The 17,815-nt window shown below is 57.2% G+C and overlaps 4 protein-coding genes across 4 annotated transcripts; 3 read left to right on the forward strand and 1 right to left on the reverse strand.

The window, feature by feature from the left end:
- Positions 1-759: 759 nt before the first annotated feature.
- PUNSTDRAFT_131400 (40S ribosomal protein S2) lies at positions 760-1,741 on the forward strand (the record flags this gene model as incomplete). The annotated part of the gene is made up of 3 exons (XM_007380690.1): positions 760-895; positions 949-1,578; positions 1,629-1,741. 3 exons carry the CDS (start codon positions 760-762, stop codon positions 1,739-1,741), a joined length of 879 nt encoding a protein of 292 aa, XP_007380752.1.
- A 186-nt stretch (positions 1,742-1,927) lies between these two features.
- On the reverse strand, positions 1,928-4,360 carry PUNSTDRAFT_131401 (acyltransferase; the record flags this gene model as incomplete). Its single annotated transcript, XM_007380691.1, has 9 exons — positions 1,928-2,607; positions 2,663-3,144; positions 3,199-3,291; positions 3,348-3,499; positions 3,565-3,714; positions 3,776-3,957; positions 4,024-4,068; positions 4,118-4,161; positions 4,224-4,360. The coding sequence occupies 9 exons, from the start codon at positions 4,358-4,360 to the stop codon at positions 1,928-1,930; spliced, it is 1,965 nt and encodes a 654-aa protein (XP_007380753.1).
- A 277-nt stretch (positions 4,361-4,637) lies between these two features.
- On the forward strand, positions 4,638-8,815 carry PUNSTDRAFT_98289 (signal peptidase). The gene is made up of 5 exons (XM_007380692.1): positions 4,638-4,884; positions 5,017-5,090; positions 5,151-5,227; positions 6,915-7,027; positions 8,650-8,815. Exons 1-5 carry the CDS (start codon positions 4,742-4,744, stop codon positions 8,774-8,776), a joined length of 534 nt encoding a protein of 177 aa, XP_007380754.1. The 5' UTR covers positions 4,638-4,741; the 3' UTR covers positions 8,777-8,815.
- Positions 8,816-13,695: 4,880 nt separating this feature from the next.
- On the forward strand, positions 13,696-17,006 carry PUNSTDRAFT_118727 (uncharacterized protein). The gene is made up of 4 exons (XM_007380693.1): positions 13,696-14,451; positions 14,552-15,433; positions 15,498-15,544; positions 16,106-17,006. The coding sequence occupies exons 1-4, from the start codon at positions 14,281-14,283 to the stop codon at positions 16,563-16,565; spliced, it is 1,560 nt and encodes a 519-aa protein (XP_007380755.1). The 5' UTR covers positions 13,696-14,280; the 3' UTR covers positions 16,566-17,006.
- Positions 17,007-17,815: the final 809 nt, after the last annotated feature.

A 17,815-nucleotide genomic window follows, 5' to 3' on the forward strand; every position in this document is an offset into this window, starting at 1 on the left:
TCTGATTGATCGTTTCTCACGCGCTCAGACTGCTCTGGGCGTTTACCTTTCTTACTCTTGGTGGCTTCATAGCCTTCAGTTACGACCTGACGAGCGTCAAGTTTAGCTCCTGAGCTTCTCAAGGTGTGTGTTCCGGACATTTTCATGTACCCGTTAGTTGGTTTCAATAGTATACGGCGTGTTCAAAAAAAGTGTAATAAGTGTATATGTAGCGTAGCTTATGTAAAGCTATGCTACGACGCGACTGAACAGAACCGAGTGATATTGAGCAAAAGGACGACGGATACATGAGCTCTCGTAGGTAGTTTATATGTCGTTCGCTCGGAATATAGTTCTACGGGCGCCATATGGTTATACGGCGCCCTCTCAGTTGTAGTGATTAACCGCGTCCAATGGGACGCGGTAGTTACTTAATTCATCATGCCGCGGCGGCGGCTTACAAAGCGTATCAACGGTAATATAATACTACCGTTACACCGTTGGACGAGCGAAGCGAAGTCGACTGAATATATTCGTATTTTCCGTGCATTTTCGGGGACATCCCGAAACTCCCACGGTCCGACTGCAGCATCTCCTCCTCTCGCCCAAAAGACTAGTGGACGTCGTCCGGCTCGACGTTCTCTACCAAACCGACTCGGTATGTCCCAGCTATGCTGCTCTCGTGGATTCCATGCGGAAGGATGAGCCGAATCGTGACTGCTTGGGATGGATGCGGTCTCTACAAGCTGGATGCTGACCGCAAGCTTAGGTCCCTCCAAGATGGCGTCAAAACTCCCGTCCGTCCTCAGCGCGACTGAGGAGGACATCACTATGCTCCTGGCTGCCCAATGCCACATCGGGACCAAGAACTGCGATAAGCAGATGCTGCCCTACGTTTGGAAGCGGAGAGCCGACGGTCAGCATCTATTATACTGCCATTTTTACATCCCCAGACGGTGTAATCGCCAGGTATCCACATTCTCAACATCGGCAAGACCTGGGAGAAGATCGTTCTCGCTGCCCGTATCATCGCAACGATTGACAACCCGAACGACGTTTGCGTTATCTCCGCCCGCCCCTACGGCCACCGTGCCGTCCTCAAGTTCGCCGCCAACACCGGCGCGCAGGCGATCGCCGGCCGCTTCACCCCCGGTTCTTTCACCAACTACATCACCCGCTCCTTCAAGGAGCCGCGCCTGATCATCGTTACCGACCCGCGCGTTGACCACCAGGCCATCCGTGAAGCGTCCTACGTCAACATCCCCGTCATCGCCTTCGCCGACACCGACGCGCCCCTCAAGTTCGTTGATGTTGCGATCCCGACTAACAACAAGGCCCGCCACTCGATCGGTCTTGTCTGGTGGCTGCTTGCCCGTGAGGTGCTCCGTCTCCGCGGCACCATTCCCCGCACTACCGATGGCTGGAACGTCATGGTCGACATGTTCTTCTACCGCGACCCGGAGGAAATCGAGAAGCAGCAGAACGAGGAGGCCGAAGCGAAGGCTCTCGCCGCCGCCGCTGAAGCGGAGCCCGCCGCTGCCGAGTGGGACGTTGCCACCGCTCCCCAAGCCGGTGTTGCTGGTCTCGCCCAGGAGGGTGGTGCGTGCTTTCCCTTTGCAAATGTGCGCTATCGTCTCATTCCTGGGCAGCCCTCGACTGGGCGGCAGAGCCCACTGTACCGGGTGCGACCGACTGGGCTGCGGAACCCGCTGCCGGCTCTTGGGGCGATGCTCCCGCTCCTCAAACAACTGGATGGGATTAAGCGGTTTGTGGTGTCGGTGGGCCGAGATCAGCAAGTTACTCGTGGCCGTATTATCCTTTCATGTTCATTGCTGCATAAAACTATGACCATGCCTCTTATGCCACGAGAAAGTACCAAGGACCGATTACATTTAGCATTCAAGTATGATACTAGGTGAGCCAAGAAAGTATCGGAGCCGCTGCTGGATCAGGATCTGGATGCCGGAACCCACGTTACCTCGTCCTCCGTCTTCTCCTCCACCGGCGTCTCCGTGCCGCTAGATACCGCGGCTGCCCAGTCGCCCTGGATCCCGCTCTCCAGTCCTTGGACCTTAGCGCCTTTCTTGCGCAAAAACGCAACCACCTCCTTCGCGCGCCTGTACCCGATCTCGGTCGGTCCATCTGGCATGGGCAGCCGCAAAGCGTCATCCGGCAAGCCCGGAGGCGGGGGTAGGTTCTCCACGCGACCGTTGTAGATGCGCGCGAGGTGCGGCGCAGCGTGGACCCAGCCGTCCTCGCGGCGCTCGAGCTGAGCGAAGAAGGACGCAAGCGCATGTGTTGCTTGAGCTCGTGCACGGAGGACATGTCGTATGAGGCGCCGAGTTGGAGGTCGGCGGCGTCGGCGACCTTTGTCTTCGTTGCCACCCTTGGCGGTTCCAGAAGACGGGGCGGGGGAGGCGGAGGCGGATCCGGGCGCCGGCGAGGCCGCGGGGCTGGGGACGGACGCCTTCGGTTCCCTGTTCCGGTCGATCCAAGGGTTCTCTGGCGGAGTGAGGGGGCTTGTATATTGCGAGAGGGCGGAGATCGAGAGGTCCCACTTTCTGGGGACCCAAATGCCGACAAGGACGCGCCAGGTCGTGAGGAGGCGCTTGGCGTGCTCGTAGTTATCTGCATGAGGAAGTCAATACATAGTATGGAAAATGGGGGTTAGGGGGTTGCTGACCGTTGATCATCCGGTTGTGGTACATTCCGAATAGGTAGAGAATCCCCGCCGATACGATGGCGCCGATGGGACTATACCACAGCATCGCCCACAAAAATACAAATGCCGCGGGGTAAATCAGCATCACGAACAGCAGCCCGAAGACGACTTTGTTCTGAGCTTGCGTTTCTTCTTCGTCCTCGACAAGCTTAGCGCCGTAGCGAGCCATGGCGTACACCGGCGCGTGGACGATGAGGGGGACGATGAAGAAGGGAAGGTGCAGGATGGAGATGAAAGATGAGGAGAGGAGCGTGAGCAAAGTATACAGGCGGGAGGAGAGGGGCACAGTGGATCGAGGGTTGAGGGTTGAGGGAAGGGGAAGGGTGGAGAGTGTCGAGTGCGTGAGATGGGTGGAGTGGAGGAGGGAATAGTATTCGAGGAGGTTGCGTCGGACGGAGACGAGGTTGTTTGTTGCATCGGGGGTGGAGAAGAGGTCGACGAGTCTACGCATGCGTCAGTGGCCTGCCCACTTCCTGGTTGGTAGTACGTGAGCTTACGTCTGAGAAATTGTGACGAAGTCATCGAGTGGTATGGATCGCTCCTCCGGCCAAAGCATATCGCGCGCCATGCGAGCGGCGTATAGCGTTTCCCTGATAAAAATGTGTTAGTACATCGCACCTGCTAATGCTAGGTATGCGGAGCATACCAGTCGGGGGCGTTCACAGTGTTCTGGACGAGAGATGTGTATATCGCCGATGTCAGCTTCTTGACCGCGAGCCGGGCGGCTCCTTCGCCACCTGAGATAAACTCCGGGAGGAAGTCGTTAACCTTTATCGGATTGGCGAACTCCATGATAACCTGTTGAGTTCGAATCGTCCAAACAAAGTCAGGACGGAGAATGTGTGGTGGTCAGAGTTGCTTACATCGCTCCGGTATTTGGGCTTGTTAGTATACACAATTGCCGCGGGTACGATAACGAGGTCCTTGTCTTTGGCCACGGGACCGACCTTCGATGGGTTCTCCTGAGCCCATTTCGCATATTCAAGAGCAGCCCAGGACGCGCCATCTTTGATCTAGTGCAACACATGTCGGTTATCGGTCGTCGGATGAGCGAGCTGTCAGGAAAAGCCGTACCTGCATTATCTTGGGCTCGGTGTAGGATGTGCCTTCGGGAAACAACGCGACGGCCCACCCCTGAGCCAGCGCGTCGAAGGTGCCGCGGAAGAGGATTTGCCGGTCTTTCGACTTGCGCTCCACTGGGATGTTACCGGTGCTAAGGAGGACGTATTTCAAGACCGGATTGGCGAACAATGATGCTAGAAAGCGAGAGGGGGGAATCTTCAGCTCGAAATCCCGACAAAAAATCAGTTTGGGAATGGTACCTTTGGACCAGTAGTTCATTACGCGCCCATACGGGAATGCGCTTGCTGAAAGACGGTAAGGCCATGGAACGTGCGTAGAACGTGTACTACGCACATAGTACCGCAGGATCAAGCATCATATTGTGATGTGTCGCAGTTCTGCATAAGGGAACGCCTGTCAACAACACTCGGATAAACGCATCCTGCAGTGGAGCACGCACACAATCATCGGTCCCTCTTTGGGTACATTCTCCTCGCCAATGACATGGACACGACTGAAGAACGAAACGACCGCGTAGCTCGCAATCTTCCGTAGTACGCGGTGCAGGGGCTTGTTGTCCACCAAAGCGTCTGGCATACTTGATTTTGCCAGCAATGCCCGATTCGACGAGAAAATGTGGTAGGCGGTCCTGAGCTGCCCCGAAGGGAAATAACCACGGGAAAGAGTTGGGGATTGCAACACGGTACTTATTGCCCCCAGAACACGAGGGCAGCAAGGACAGCGTCAGAGGACGGTTCAAAGCGATCGAGAGCGGTGCGGCGTCGAGGCGTGCAGCCACACCGCGCGACGCCGCCACACATGGCGAACGTGGCGGCACTGGCGAACAGCGCATCCTCTACACCTTCCACAGCCTCACCTGCCTCCCCTTCTCCGGCACTAGGACGACTGACTGAAGACGCTCTTTGCGCTTTGATAGCAGAAGAATTGGACCTGAGCAAGCCATACTTGGAACCCGTCATGCATAGCGTCTACGCGAGGATCAACAATGTCTCTACGTATCTGTCGAGCTGTCTGCTCGCGCTGCTGGGCGCTATAGCCCTTTCAAGCTTTGTATTCACCGCTCAGCCAAGCGGGAATGTCACCATCGCGAATCTGCGAGTGTGAGTGCCTCTGGCCTGGTTTTGCGCCTCTTCTCCTCCCAGCTTCTTTGATACTCGACCTTCGCTGTATATATGCTCTATTCGATGCGCATATCCTGACATCTTCACTGACTCTGCGCCCTCTCCTTCTAGATTTCCCGGCAACTCTCCTCGATACCGCGTCAAAAACCAGGAATTCACGTTCGTCAACTTCAATGTCACCGCAGGTATGATCACCTTGCGCATATACTGGTATAATATATGCGACCGAACCTCCATTTGCGTAGATTTGACTCCTCTATTCCATTGGAACACGAAGCAACTCTTCATATACGTGCAGGCCGAATATACGAGCGCGAAAGGGGTGAGTCGAGTACCTTGGCTGCCTGGCCTGTTTCTGGTCCTACCCTCCTTTGGCTGCGACCACTTTTATTTATACCTTCAGTCTTCCTTCTGGCGGAACATCTTTGCTCGCCCTTCATCTTCGCATGGCTGGTGACGATTGGCCAGGGCACTCGTTCTCTTGCGACCGGAACAGATCCAAGCTTCATCGCTGCTCGCTCTGCTCCATATGTTATCAAAGTTCATTCCATTCTCGTTCATTGCGGTCTGCGACGCGCTTTTCAAGAGCGTGAGGCTCTATGGGTAGCCTTGCATCTGCCACGCTTGTTATCCTATCCATTCGACGTTGCCTCTCTCCGAGGGTGCAATACGAAATGGGATGGCCGGCCTAATCCCGATGCTATCCCGTTACGAAGTAGCTATGTGGCTTCTCCCGCACCCCGAGGTTTACGCTCTTTCCTTGGCGCCTTCCGGTGTACCTGTGTTACGTTGGCTCTGCTCAGGGCGGGTGCATACGCCCTTGGTTTTTGGCTTGAGCAGCTTCACCGCTTTGGGCGTCTGCTTTCATTCCGATTTCATGATGGATTATCGCACGAAGCCTATTATGGATCATCGACGATGATCAGTGACGTCGCGGTTCACTTCCCGTTGATGCTGTGGGGCGATGAGCAGCTGTGCGGACCAACGCCTCCGGAACTGCGCGCTCCGGAGGGCCCCTCCTCGGTTGACGCTGCGCCATACAGTCCTTTTGTATTGCCCTTTGCTTCATTTTCTCTTCAATTGTCCGTCTCGCCATGTTCCACGCCTCCAATTCAACCGCATAATCTCGCTCGCCCGTGCCTAACCGCTGGATGCTCGTGCATTTTCTACTGTTTGGTTCTGATGAAAGTCCGCGTTCGTATTCCTGGCTCACGGACGCGCTCCCACCTTGTGTCTGGCGTGTCGGTCGCTTTCGCGTATGGCGCCTGACGTCGCTTCCCTCTTCCGGCGGGTCGCATGACTCCCCTTTGCCTCCGTTCTCGTATCGTGCGTCGGGGCAAAGTGGATGGCGCTTCTATTTGATCCGTACCAGATGACCCGACCCCACTTAGGCGGCCTTGTTTCTCTACTTAGCTTTATTGAGCGCAAACGACGGGAATTTTCGGGATCAGCCAGTCTTTACTGATGGTTATCGCCTCGTTTATCTTGTTCTGGTTTACGTTTCATGCGGGATCGTCCGCAAGGGGCTTCCTGGCGTGCTTCCATGGCGCATTGGCTGTGTTTTCGATTCCTTGTGCATCGCACGTATCTCCCTTCTTTCGGGTTTGTACCCCCTGACTTTCCGGGTGGTGATTGCGCGTTGAACACCTGTCGAGCCCATCCTTCTTTAGCCTGCATGTTCAGGTTCTCGTCACTTTTCAGATTCCCGGCCTGGCGTTTATTCACGTCGTCGCTTAGCCCATCCCATGATGCATTTTTGACTCCACGATTTATTGCTTGTCGTGATGACCCTGCACGCTCGCATTGTATCTCCGAATCGCCCTATGTTCCGTATTCCTCGGCTGACCCACGAGCTGAACTCGCTCGTCTCGCATCCCACCACCTTGCTACCTCGTTGCTGTTGTTGTTATCCTTGTTTCCAGAGAGCTGGGTGCATCTGCCTTTGTTATCTCTCCATCACCCCTCGATATTTTTGCGTATATGCTCACGCTTGTCGATCTGATCTCCAGGTGCAGAACGAGATCGTCATCTGGGACCGCATCGTCCGTCGTAAAGAAGACGCGGTCGTGAACGTTGCCGGGCGGAACAAATACGTGTTCCGCGACCTGTCGCGGACGTTCAGGTGAGTCCGCGTCTCATCTATTCATCTTATCCTTTAAGTCCCGATTACTCTTTCCTGGTGCCGGCTGGCTTGGCTTCTGTCCTCTGCGCTGCGCTTTGTGTTTCGGGCTCGGGAGAACCTGTGCCTCGTTGGGCGCAATCCATTGCTTGTTCGACGCTGCGTCAGCTCGCCCCTCGGTTCTTGCCGATGGCAAATGGCCTTGATCTGCAGTAGCGGGTCAGCAGGGACTGTGACCAGCCGTTCCTCCTCGTCCGGATCATCGAATTATCAGATGACACTTCCGCGCGCTTGCACACTTTCGGACGATTGCATCTTCCTACTTCCAGGGTCGCCCGTTATGGCCGCACATAACTGCACCCTTATGGACACGGTCGACGTATCTCTGGCTACACGGTTTCTCCCTCGCATTATCGCGCCTTGAGCAGCCCTGATTGCTTGCGACAGCCATGCTTCATTATTGCTGCAGTTGGCAAACCTATTTTCCCACTTGTTCTCAGAGGCGTGTGCGAAGGCGTGTCCCATCGGTGTCGCAGCCATATACCACCTCATGCCCTTCCCTGTCGCATTTGTTGTCTTGGCGTCTGCTCGTCACGTCCCTGCGCCTTCCGTGGCGCTTTTTTGCTTTCCTATGGCTCGAGTCAGATGCCCTTCTTTTCTGGTATATTGACTTTCGCCTTTCTTCTATCCCTCGTTCGTGACCATCCGCGTTGCCTAGACGCTTTGCAGCTGCTCCCACGCGGCTATTCCCACTTCCATAGTTGTCTTTTCTGATCTCAACGCGTTCTCCCGAACCACGGCCCGTCATGCCTTGTCCCATTCAAGGTAGTTCGTCGCAGCAGGGCGTTATCGGCTTCCGATCCCGTCCTAGCACAGCGATGCACATGCTACTCATCTGCCCTATGCGTTGCGCAATTTGACTCGGTGCGCCTTTAGACTATGCTCCTTGGTCGTTGGGCATCTCATGTTCATCGCCCACGATCAAGCTATCTGGCCCTTATCCGATTCCGCCCGCCGGCCAGAACTGGGTTCTGCTCTCACATTCATTTCGCCTGTCGCGCGAGCTTGTGCTTTGCATGCTTCTGGCACGGCTCCATTGATTGTCTTTGCCACTAATCCTCTACGGCTTGTCGACGTGTTGTCGCAGCCCTTTGTGAACGCGGCGAGGGCTTCGAGGCGTTCTGCGTTTCTCCGGACGTTTCTTTTCCCATTGATTTTCTCTGTTTGTTTCGAGCTTCGCGGGAGATCGTCATGCAGTCGCTGTGTCTCCGCGGGATCGCTGCACCAGACGTCATCGCTCAGCCGATGTTGCGTTCCACATTTCGGCGGTGATGCAAGCATCGCCGGATGTTTTACCGAAACTCTGCGCCGGCTCAGCGACCTCGCGTAGCATTGAGCATTGCTGGTTGCCGGCTTCCTCCTTGGGTTGTCCTTTCTCCGGCGGTCGAGAACGACATGACCACTGCAGTAAAGCGCCGACACTTCGCTTACTGCGCATCTTGTCCCAACGTCGAGCCGCCGCCTTCCATATTTGGCCTACTTGCCTTCCGCATTTGTTCACCGCGCCCTCCCCCTTCTCCAACATTGTAGGAATAACGATGCTCACGCTTCTCGTCGTCTTTTAGGGGCGTTGAGCCGGCTCACTACTCGCTCAAGTACAACCTGATGCCGTACGTGGGTGCTCTGACATACGGCGAGGTCGCGCGCACGAACGAGAGCGTGCCTTTCCCTGATGCGCAGGAACTCGTGTAATATCTCCATCGTTGTGACGCTACCGTTGGTTCAAAATGGGATGGGTTTGTCTTTTCCATGTGATACAGGGTTTCTCAGGTCGACATCGTAAATCTGCAACTTGGCAAGACTCGAAGAACCGCAGCAATCGCGTACGTACAGAGTTCTGATGACTCGTCAACGCCTTGCACATGACCTTCGGCCTTGTCTTGCTGCATGAATACAACCGCACCGGTGATGTATCTCAACAGGCTGAGCTTCCCTGCTGATCATGACGCCCCGGAGCTACATGCGCCTCGCCTGAGCAGCAAATGCCGTAATGTGCTCGCGCATGATGATCTTCGTTCACCCTGTCGGAGCTCGCCTTCGGAGCGGTGGTTACGCGATCTTAGGACCTTCGGCGCTCCGCGAGTTGCCCCCGCACATGGAACCCAATCATATCGATGTCGCAATCGGAATCAGAATGTCTTTCTCTTTCGGTGTCGCCACAACTCGTGAGCATGACACGATGGTATCGCCAGGACGTCCGGGTTCACCTCGATTGGGAAGTGCGGTGCGGTGCACGACGGCTGCGCCGACAAACCCTCCCTTCCGGCGATCGATGCCTTTTCTCCTGCGTGGACCGTCGAAATGCGCACGAGAGATGCACATGAAGCAGGAAGACAAGGGGTGATCGTACGCGAAATGTTGCCGACCGTCGGGTTGAGGGTTCGCGCCCCTTCTCCAGCGATCGTACTCTCGGTCCTGGGAATGATCCGCCCCGGTATGCCGACCCAACGCTGCCGTCGATCGGTCGACGTACGTACGCGAGTCCGTTGCAGTTTTTCTCTTTCGTGGTATGCACGTGTCTGTTCTGGGGGCGCTTTACCCGCCGGACACGCGGTTCGTCTCCCTTGGCGAGATGGTGATGTAGATCTGTTTATTGGATATGGACACTTACCGAGCGGAAGCGCCCAATTGAATTGATCTGCATGGGTTTATGGAATTCACGGATGGCGCGTTACGCGCGAGGTTACGCCGTAGAGATGACCATGACCATTGAAGGTCATAGGGCGCTTGCATGCAGTTTCGTACGAGCCCTGCGCGCTTGACGTCAGTATCTGACATCTGGATCTATCACGAGTCCATGTACTATTCGTTATCCGTTAGTACGGACTCGATATCGATGGTTTGTTACCAATCGGAGCGGGAACGTAGTGGAGTCTGGCGATCAATCGTTACCAAGGTCCGTGACCCAGCCGTTGTCTCCAGGAACAGCCGTATGTGGAAACATCATTCGTGCAATCTTTACGGCTTTACTGAGAGAAGCTCGGATCCATATCCAGGCTTCCTGCTATTGGTTACTATCAGCGAGTTGGTCGAAGAAGTCCAAGTACGTCGTTTGCAGACATTACCACGGTGGCGGATTGGCGCAAGTTCGGCGCGAGACGTGGCGTCGCGTTCGACTACAACGGCCATGTTTGGTTTGCTTTGTTTGGATCTTGGCGAGCTCCAGCAGCGATTCGCTGCGCGCCGTTCGCAGAGACGAACAGCGCGCGTGCTGTGGGACATTCCGCTCGCCTTGACGCCGGAGGACCCGGGGCCCGCTCTCACTGTGTAGCTCTCACCCGACTTGAATCTCGAATCTGGAGCCGAGCCGCCTCTTCGACTCGGATCTCGTGGCTGGAGGATAGATATCATATTCCTGGTGCTGTACCATGACCTTCCCTGCTAGCGCCGGGTGACTCGGACGACACGAGGCTAGCGCATGCTGCTGGTCCAACCTGCTGAAACGTGCGTCTTTGCTCACAGGCTCACAGTATCGCGAAGCCTACGACGGGACCAGCGTCCGGGGATCCATGGCTGTCTTTGACGGGCACGAGGCAGGAGCGCTATCTGTATCTTATCTGCTCCCGAGCCCTCGCGCCTGAGTCGCCGGACCGCCCATTACTTTCTACGCATGTTCGGATCATGCGGTCTTGTGACGGCCAGCGGGAGAAGCGGTTGATGCTGCTGTGGCGCACCCGCGTCGTTCCTTATGGCAAGTCAACTAAGCTGTCCGAGCTATACTCGGCCCTCCTCTCTCAAACCGATCTGCAAACGTGATCCCTCCAGAGCGAGCTCGTGCAGCGGGGAGGGGGGGGGGAGCTTGCTCAGGTCTGTCTGTCGACTCTGTGTTCCGACACGTTCGTGGCCTTATCACGCCGGGGAGCTCCAGTACGAAGCCGCCCGAAAGCCGGATCGCTACGTGGCTCGCGTTCGCGACCGTGTACGGCCCCACCCACGTCGGTTGTGTCCCATAAACCCCACAAGCAAATTGTCATGATCCGCACCTGCTTGCTCGCTTTCAACGCGCGAGCTTTGCGGTACCCATCCGTGCAGCCTATTCGCGCTCCGAGGTGACGCCGCGCGCGGTCCGAGAAGGGGCGACCGACGTCAGGCAAGATCAGGGCAGTATGTACTTACTGGTTGTAGCATGGACTTCCTTGCGAAAAACAACCGCGCTCTTGCTACTGCGTTCGGATGTGCGTGAGCGGCTTCCGGCAACCGGTATGATCTCCATTCGTGATACTCATGATCTGCGGATTTCTACCGGCGAGGATTACCCCGGCATCGGGACTTGTCCATACGACGATGACGCTCGTGCATCATGCTTGGACATGCTCCTCTTTCTGTATGGTGACGGCGGCGGGGGCTCGGGTCTACATATCACGACGAAACCTAAAACGCCCGGCACGAACTCGAGAAAGCCGGCGATGGAACATGCTGCTGTTATCAGAAACGGGGCGCTGTGCCCCATCATTTTGCGTGAAGAGAGGTGGAGCCCGGGGGGGTAGGGGGCGAGCGCTCGGATCGGATCGAATGCTCTCGCGTGTCTGTACCTTTTTTCCGCAGCAGCAGCCGAGAAACATCAAATCACTTGCACCCGGACTAAGCCCTTGGGGGGGGGGAGGCGTACGTGCGAGCCGATATCCGGGCACGAAGAATAAAAAAAGAACCAGTTCGTTCGCCAACGCGTCCGGGTCGGGATCGGTGTCCTAAAGCTTTACACAACGGCGTCGGCTCGCTCCCCTCCCATATGTAAGATCTTGTTCGCGCGGAAATCTGGGCTGCGAGACCGCTTCCGTTTTTCATTATCTCTCCCTCTCTTGTTTTACTGCAATCGCACACGCGCAAAGGAGAGACCGGGGGGTTTCTTTTTTTCATTTTCCCGGCGCTCGCAAGCAGCAAAGAAAAAGGGAAGGAAAAAAAAACCCCAACTCAGCGAACGCAGGTGTGAAGCGCGACACGATATATACATAACGTGATGAATCATCGTTATTGTATAGTATACAAGTCGTCACGCCGATCGATTGATCGCGTCCGTCGTTTTTATGTAGCGCACGTCGGAGGTGGGGGGGGGGAGAGGGTCGGTTCGCCTGCAACCTCGACGTCGGGCGTCACACAGGGGCGCGTACTTGCTTGATCGAAAGCGACAGCAAGTCAGGGGCGGGTCTTTGATATATATATAAGTATATCGATTACGGCTGTTCGTGGAGCCGAGCCGGCGGTAGAGATCCGGGGGGTTCGGGGGCGGGCACGAGGATGATTGGAGTTCGATAGCAGTGAGGGGCGGGAGGAGGAGGAGGGGGGCCCGTATGTCGGTGGATGTTATTCATCGCGTGATATTTCCGAGTGAGACGATGCAGGGTCGATTGTGGTCGTCGCGCGATGATCGTCTTTTGTTTTTGTGTTTGTGTACGTGTTTTGTGTACGTGTTTGTGTTGTAGAGGCTGGGTGAGGAGATCGTGAGCGCTGGCCACGAGGACAGGCACTGACGAGGCCACGAGCAGAGAGAGAGAGAGAGAGAGAAAGAGAGAAAGAAAGAGAGAAAGAGAGGCCAGCGATACGTTGGTGGACGGACGGACTGCGGCGCCGGCCGGGTCCACGCGCGTGTACGTGCCGCCGTAAGTCGTCGTCGACAGCGTTTCTTTTCGAAGGGAGAAGGGGGGAATGCGAGTCGGGCGTAGGTGACAGGCGTCGCACGCTACACGTTACGGTCTCCGGTGATGCCCACGGAAGCAGGGTGGGCACGTATGTATTGTATCGTATGTGCTATGTAACGAAGGACGAAGACCATAGAACTTCTGTAGGGGGTTTTCTTCCCCTTCTATTGCTTTTTTCTATGGGTGCCACCGTCGTGGCTTGGGAATTACATGTAGTAGAGTAGTTGTGCGATCGGGTGGCGGGCGTATAAGTAGAACCACTAGGATCCCACTTACGAGACGATCTGCGTCGGTGGGATAGAGTGCGGCCGGAAGAGGATCGGGACCACCCCGCCCTCCTCCTCGCGTTCGTTCATATATTCGTATCCGTATTCATACCTGTGTGGAATCACCAATCTCCCCCGGGCGCCGACGGGGGCGAGAGCGCTATGTATGTAAACCGGTGTGAAGTGGTGGGTTGGTGGTCGAGGGACGAGAATATATGTAGCAGCAGCAGCAGCAGCGGCGAAGTGGACCGGTGTCTAGGGAGGCTACCGAGGGTGGAGGGGGGGCCCGGGGCAAAAACGCGCGTACTAACGAACCGAGCGTTATCGGGCCCATCCTGCCGCATGCGGAAACGAGGCAAGCGCTGACAATCCCTCCTCTCTCCTTAGACTTCGCGGTTACCGCTGCGTCGGGCCGCCCGTGTGGAAAGCGGCTCACCCCCCACCGCTCTCACCGGCTCGCGCGCGCTCAGAGGACGTTATGTATCGGTCCACCGATATGAAAGTTGATGTGGCTCGAGATGATGTGCGATAGCGATGGCCCGTTTTTATTATTCTTTATGAGACAACAGCGCGCGACGGGATAAACCGACATCTTCGTCGCGTCCGCTCCACTGCTTTTTTCGGATTCGGAAGCAAAATCGAAAAAAAGGCACCGCGGCGGATGATCGGGCGCCCAGAAAAGGCGAGCACCCGGAAGCATTTTATCATGGGTTATTTACTCGTCTTTGGCAAGTGATGAGCTTGGATACGGTTTACCGAGATGATGGGTGTGGGTTGGGGGGGGGGGGGGCGTGGCGATAAGGATCAGATGAGCAAGGGGGATCGGGCGGGCTGGGATCTGTGGGCCAGCGTTCCGAGGGCCGGGCTGGGAGAAGCCGAGCTGGGCTGGTGGCTAGTGTGTGGCCGCCCTTGTCGTCCTTGTCTCGCGCTCTCGGGGCTGATCGTATATCAACCCGCGAGGGCCCTGGGACTGACGTGCGATCGCCCCGCGCAGAACCGGCCCTGCTTATAATCGCCACCCCTCCTCTCGTCCCGTATCTGCTCCCGCCATGGATAGCTTCCACCACCAGCAGCCCCTCCACCACCACGCGTACGCCGAGGACTGCGTGCCCTCCGGCATGGTCGCCCCGGACGGGTCCTACATCGTACGTCCCTCCTTCCGCTTCGATAACACGGAACACACCCGCTGACCCACGCGACCCGGCAGGCCGACGCCGCCTACTTCGACCCGTGCGATCCTCCGCAGCCCCAGGCGCCGTTCGACCCGTCGGCGGCCTTCTTCGCGCCCCCGCCGATGCCGCTGGCCTACCGCGACGACCCCGCCCCTCCTCTGTCCGCGCTCGCGGCCCCCTTCGCGTACCCGCCGCCCCCGCAGATGGCCTCGTCCTCATCCTCGCTCGCGCAGGCGCTGGGCACTACCCCCACCCCGCCACCATTCCATCAGCAGCATCAGCCCGCATGGTCTGTGAGTAAAAAAAAAACCCCCAAACCGCTCCCATCCTCCCCTTCATCTGAACTCTGCCGACTCTGACTCGTGACTCATGACTCTCCCCCCGCCCGCGCAGGACCCGGCGCCCTCGATTAATCCCGCCGACCTCGCCTACGCCTACGCCTACGCCGCCCCACCCGTCGCGGACGACGAAGAAGACAGCGCGGCGGTGCGCGCGCGCCTGTTCCACCTCGTCCAGCACGGCCGCGAGGCCGTCTACGGCGCCGCCGTGCCCGTGCCCACCCCCTCGCGCTTGCAGGTCCCCGTCGTCCCCGCCGTCCCCGCCCTCGTCGCCTCGCCCTTATCCGCCTCCACCTCGTCCTCGTGGACGTCGTCGCCGACCTTGTACGACCATCATCATCCCGCGTTTCGGGGAGCGCAACAGGACGTGGGCATGGGCATGGGCATGGGAGTAGATATGATGGGCATGGGCATGGGCATGGGCATGGGGGTAGACATGGGAGCAGCAGCGGGCCAGCAGCAGCAGCAGCAGCAGCAATACACCCCCTCGAGCTCGCCCGCCTCCTACACCAGCAGCAACGCCGCCGACGGCGCGCCCTACCCATTCACCCCCGCCGATGTGGACGCGGACGCCGACGCGGCGCTCTCCTACCCGGCCCACATCGTGCCCTCCCAGCTCGACGACCTCGACCTCGAGTCCATCGCCGCCTCCTCGTCTGCTTCCTCGTCCTCCCGGACGCTCCGCCGCGAGCAGCGCTCGCGCCGGCCGCACGCGCACGCGCACGCGCATCCGCACCCGGGACTGCACCACCACCACCACCACCTTCTCGCCGCCGCCCACCACCCACAGTCGGTACTACATCCGCCTCAATCTCTTCATCAGCATCATCAACATCATCATCAACACCGCGAAGAAACGGCGCCGGCGCCGGCGGCGGTCGTCGTCGATCCGGCGCCGAAGCCGACGATGGCCTGCCTGTTCTGCCGCGGTCGAAAGGTTCATTCTTATTTTATTATCGACAGAAAAACGGGGATCGTTAAAGGGTTTTTTTTATGAACAGATCGCGTGTGGGCCGCCGCCGCCGGGGAGCACGGATCGATCTTGCGAGTGAGTTTTCTTCTTTTCGTTTCTCTGTTCGCTCTCTCTCTGTTTCCCCCTTTCATTCCCTTCCCCTCTTTTTGTGTTCTGGCGTTGATGGGTTTCGGCTGGAACGGAACGGACAGCTTTTCTTTTTGGGATGGCAGTTCAGCCCCCTTGTGGTTCTTTTCTTTCTTTCTTTCTTTCTTTCTTCTCCCTTCTTGTTTGGGTTTACCCGTGTTTCTTGTTCGGCGCTTTGGTCGGGTCTGATCGATGGCTTTTGATTCGGCTCCACTGCCTTTTCTCTTTCTTTCTTCTTCTATTTTTTCTCTTTCTTTTCTCTTTTGTTGTTGGCACTGTTTCTCTGTTGCTGGGGGCAGGGCTATAGCATCAGATCCGGGACGAGATTAGCACGCCGGTGGGCCGGGGTGGGTTGGGATATTATCCCGTTCATCCCTTCGCTGCGGACTGTGCCATCCCTTCTGACTTATCCCGCCCGGCCTCGTTCGGCGTTTCACTTTCATCCTCTCTGGCAGTAAAAACCAAAACAACCCCGTTCGCTGATCATTTTTTATTTCCTTTTTGGCGCAGCCAATGCAAGAAACGCAACCAGGTGTGCGAGTACCCGCTCACGTCCCGGCGCGGGCAGCGCAAGCGCAAGCCGACGTCGTCCTCGTCCACGTCATCGCCCACCGCCTCCGCGGGATCTTCCAACAAGCCCGCTCGGACGCAGTCTGCGCCGCTGCCGCCGGCGGGGGGCCCGACGATACCCGTTCCGAGCCAGTACGAAGTCCCGCCGCAACCCGTCCCGAGCCAGTACGAAGTCCCGCCGCAACCCGTTCCGAGCCAGTACGAGTCTCCGCCGCATCGACATCAGCAGCATCAGCGCGGGGGTGGGTCGGAGTCAGGATCGGGAGGAGGAGGAGGAGGAGGCACGGGGGGGAAAGAGACGGCGGTGCCGATCGACGAGATGCGCCGCTTGAGCCCGTTCGGGTCGGGGACGCCGTTGACCGCGTACGGGTACCGGGCGCCGCAGAGGCCGAGCTCGTAGCCCCGTCGCTTGTTAACCCTCCCACCGCCGGATGGAGCGGACGCTGCTCTCCGTCTCCGAGTTGTGACCCGTTTTCCTTTCTGCACCCTGGGCCCCTCCCCCCTCCTCTCTGTTCTTTTTTGTTTTACTTTCTTGGTTATGTATATGGCTCCTCACAACATTTATCACGGCTGTTCCACTACCAATCCACCTGGCTATTCCCAGTTATGCCACACGCAATCCCGAGCGTTTTCCGTTTGTTATCCTCCATCCGTTTGCTTTCGTTATGTTCATAGCCTCTTCTTCCGCCGGTTATTCGTCCCATCCTTACATACTCATCGAGGGTACTCGTCTTCTCATTTTGTCTGTCATTGTCATGTCATGCCCTATCTGTATGCTACTAGCTAACCCCCCCCCCTCTTTCTTGGACTCGCTTAACATTCCGCGTACAATAGAGTGTATCTGCAGCACGGCGAAGTGGGGTGGAACTTTTACCATGCACTGCATTTTTTGGCGGGGCTCCCCGCGGACATCTTTGACCACTGCGGAGAACTTTTACCACCTGCAGATACACTCTAATATCGTTGTATCTTCATAGAATTAAATCCTCCTTGTACATGCATATAGTTACACCCAGTGAGCTTCCACGCAGTATGGACCCTCCGCCAGCCGGCCGGCGAGAGCACTCGATATACAACGTTGCCATTATTCGCGCTATGTATTGCGCGCGGGTTCCGGCTCCACTCTCGCCTTAATGAAACCCGATGCGGGAAGACCGCTCCCGCTGGGCGCGAGTGAGATACCGGACTCGAATTGGGAGATACGATGTGGTCCATATATAATGGAATGGCATGGCACGATCCTCCACTCCCAAGAAGCTTTGTTCGGCCAGTCGGCGAGCGCCGGATTCCGGAGCTTGTTCGATAAAGTCGATGGCGGGGGAGAAGTGGAAGCTGGAAGGAACTCGAGATTTTTTTTTTGGGTTGGAACGTTGAAGGCGCTCTGGAGACGATGGATGTGAAAGGCCCACTAGCGCGAAGAGGCATCAGATCGTAAGGTCCCGCGTGGTGGTGGTGGCAAGCCGAACCGTGGGGAACGATCGGGCCTTGCGGCGCTCGCGTCCGTTCGTTGTCCCACCGACATCGGAGAGCGCTATGCACGAGGAGGAAGCGGAAGGCCGGAGGAGGATGCTTCGGGCGGGTGACGTGCACGCACACGTTCCGCGTTATCTTCGTGTGCTCGCAGCTTCGGGGTATCGGAATGACCGAGGA

This window comes from Punctularia strigosozonata (assembly GCF_000264995.1).
Source record: "Punctularia strigosozonata HHB-11173 SS5 unplaced genomic scaffold PUNSTscaffold_3, whole genome shotgun sequence".
Lineage (NCBI taxonomy): Eukaryota > Fungi > Basidiomycota > Agaricomycetes > Corticiales > Punctulariaceae > Punctularia > Punctularia strigosozonata.

What these genes read in the sequence shown, in the direction of transcription:
- PUNSTDRAFT_98289 (XM_007380692.1), top strand. Translation starts at nt 4,742, where the DNA reads ATGCATAGCGTCTACGCGAGGATCAACAATGTCTCTACGTATCTGTCG. An exon ending in ACCATCGCGAATCTGCGAGT is followed by an intron (nt 4,885 to 5,016) that starts GTGAGTGCCTCT and finishes CTCTCCTTCTAG; the next exon opens with ATTTCCCGGCAACTCTCCTC. An exon ending in AATATACGAGCGCGAAAGGG is followed by an intron (nt 5,228 to 6,914) that starts GTGAGTCGAGTA and finishes TCTGATCTCCAG; the next exon opens with GTGCAGAACGAGATCGTCAT.
- PUNSTDRAFT_118727 (XM_007380693.1), top strand. Translation starts at nt 14,281, where the DNA reads ATGCCGCTGGCCTACCGCGACGACCCCGCCCCTCCTCTGTCCGCGCTC. An exon ending in AGCATCAGCCCGCATGGTCT is followed by an intron (nt 14,452 to 14,551) that starts GTGAGTAAAAAA and finishes CCGCCCGCGCAG; the next exon opens with GACCCGGCGCCCTCGATTAA. An exon ending in TGTTCTGCCGCGGTCGAAAG is followed by an intron (nt 15,434 to 15,497) that starts GTTCATTCTTAT and finishes TTTTATGAACAG; the next exon opens with ATCGCGTGTGGGCCGCCGCC.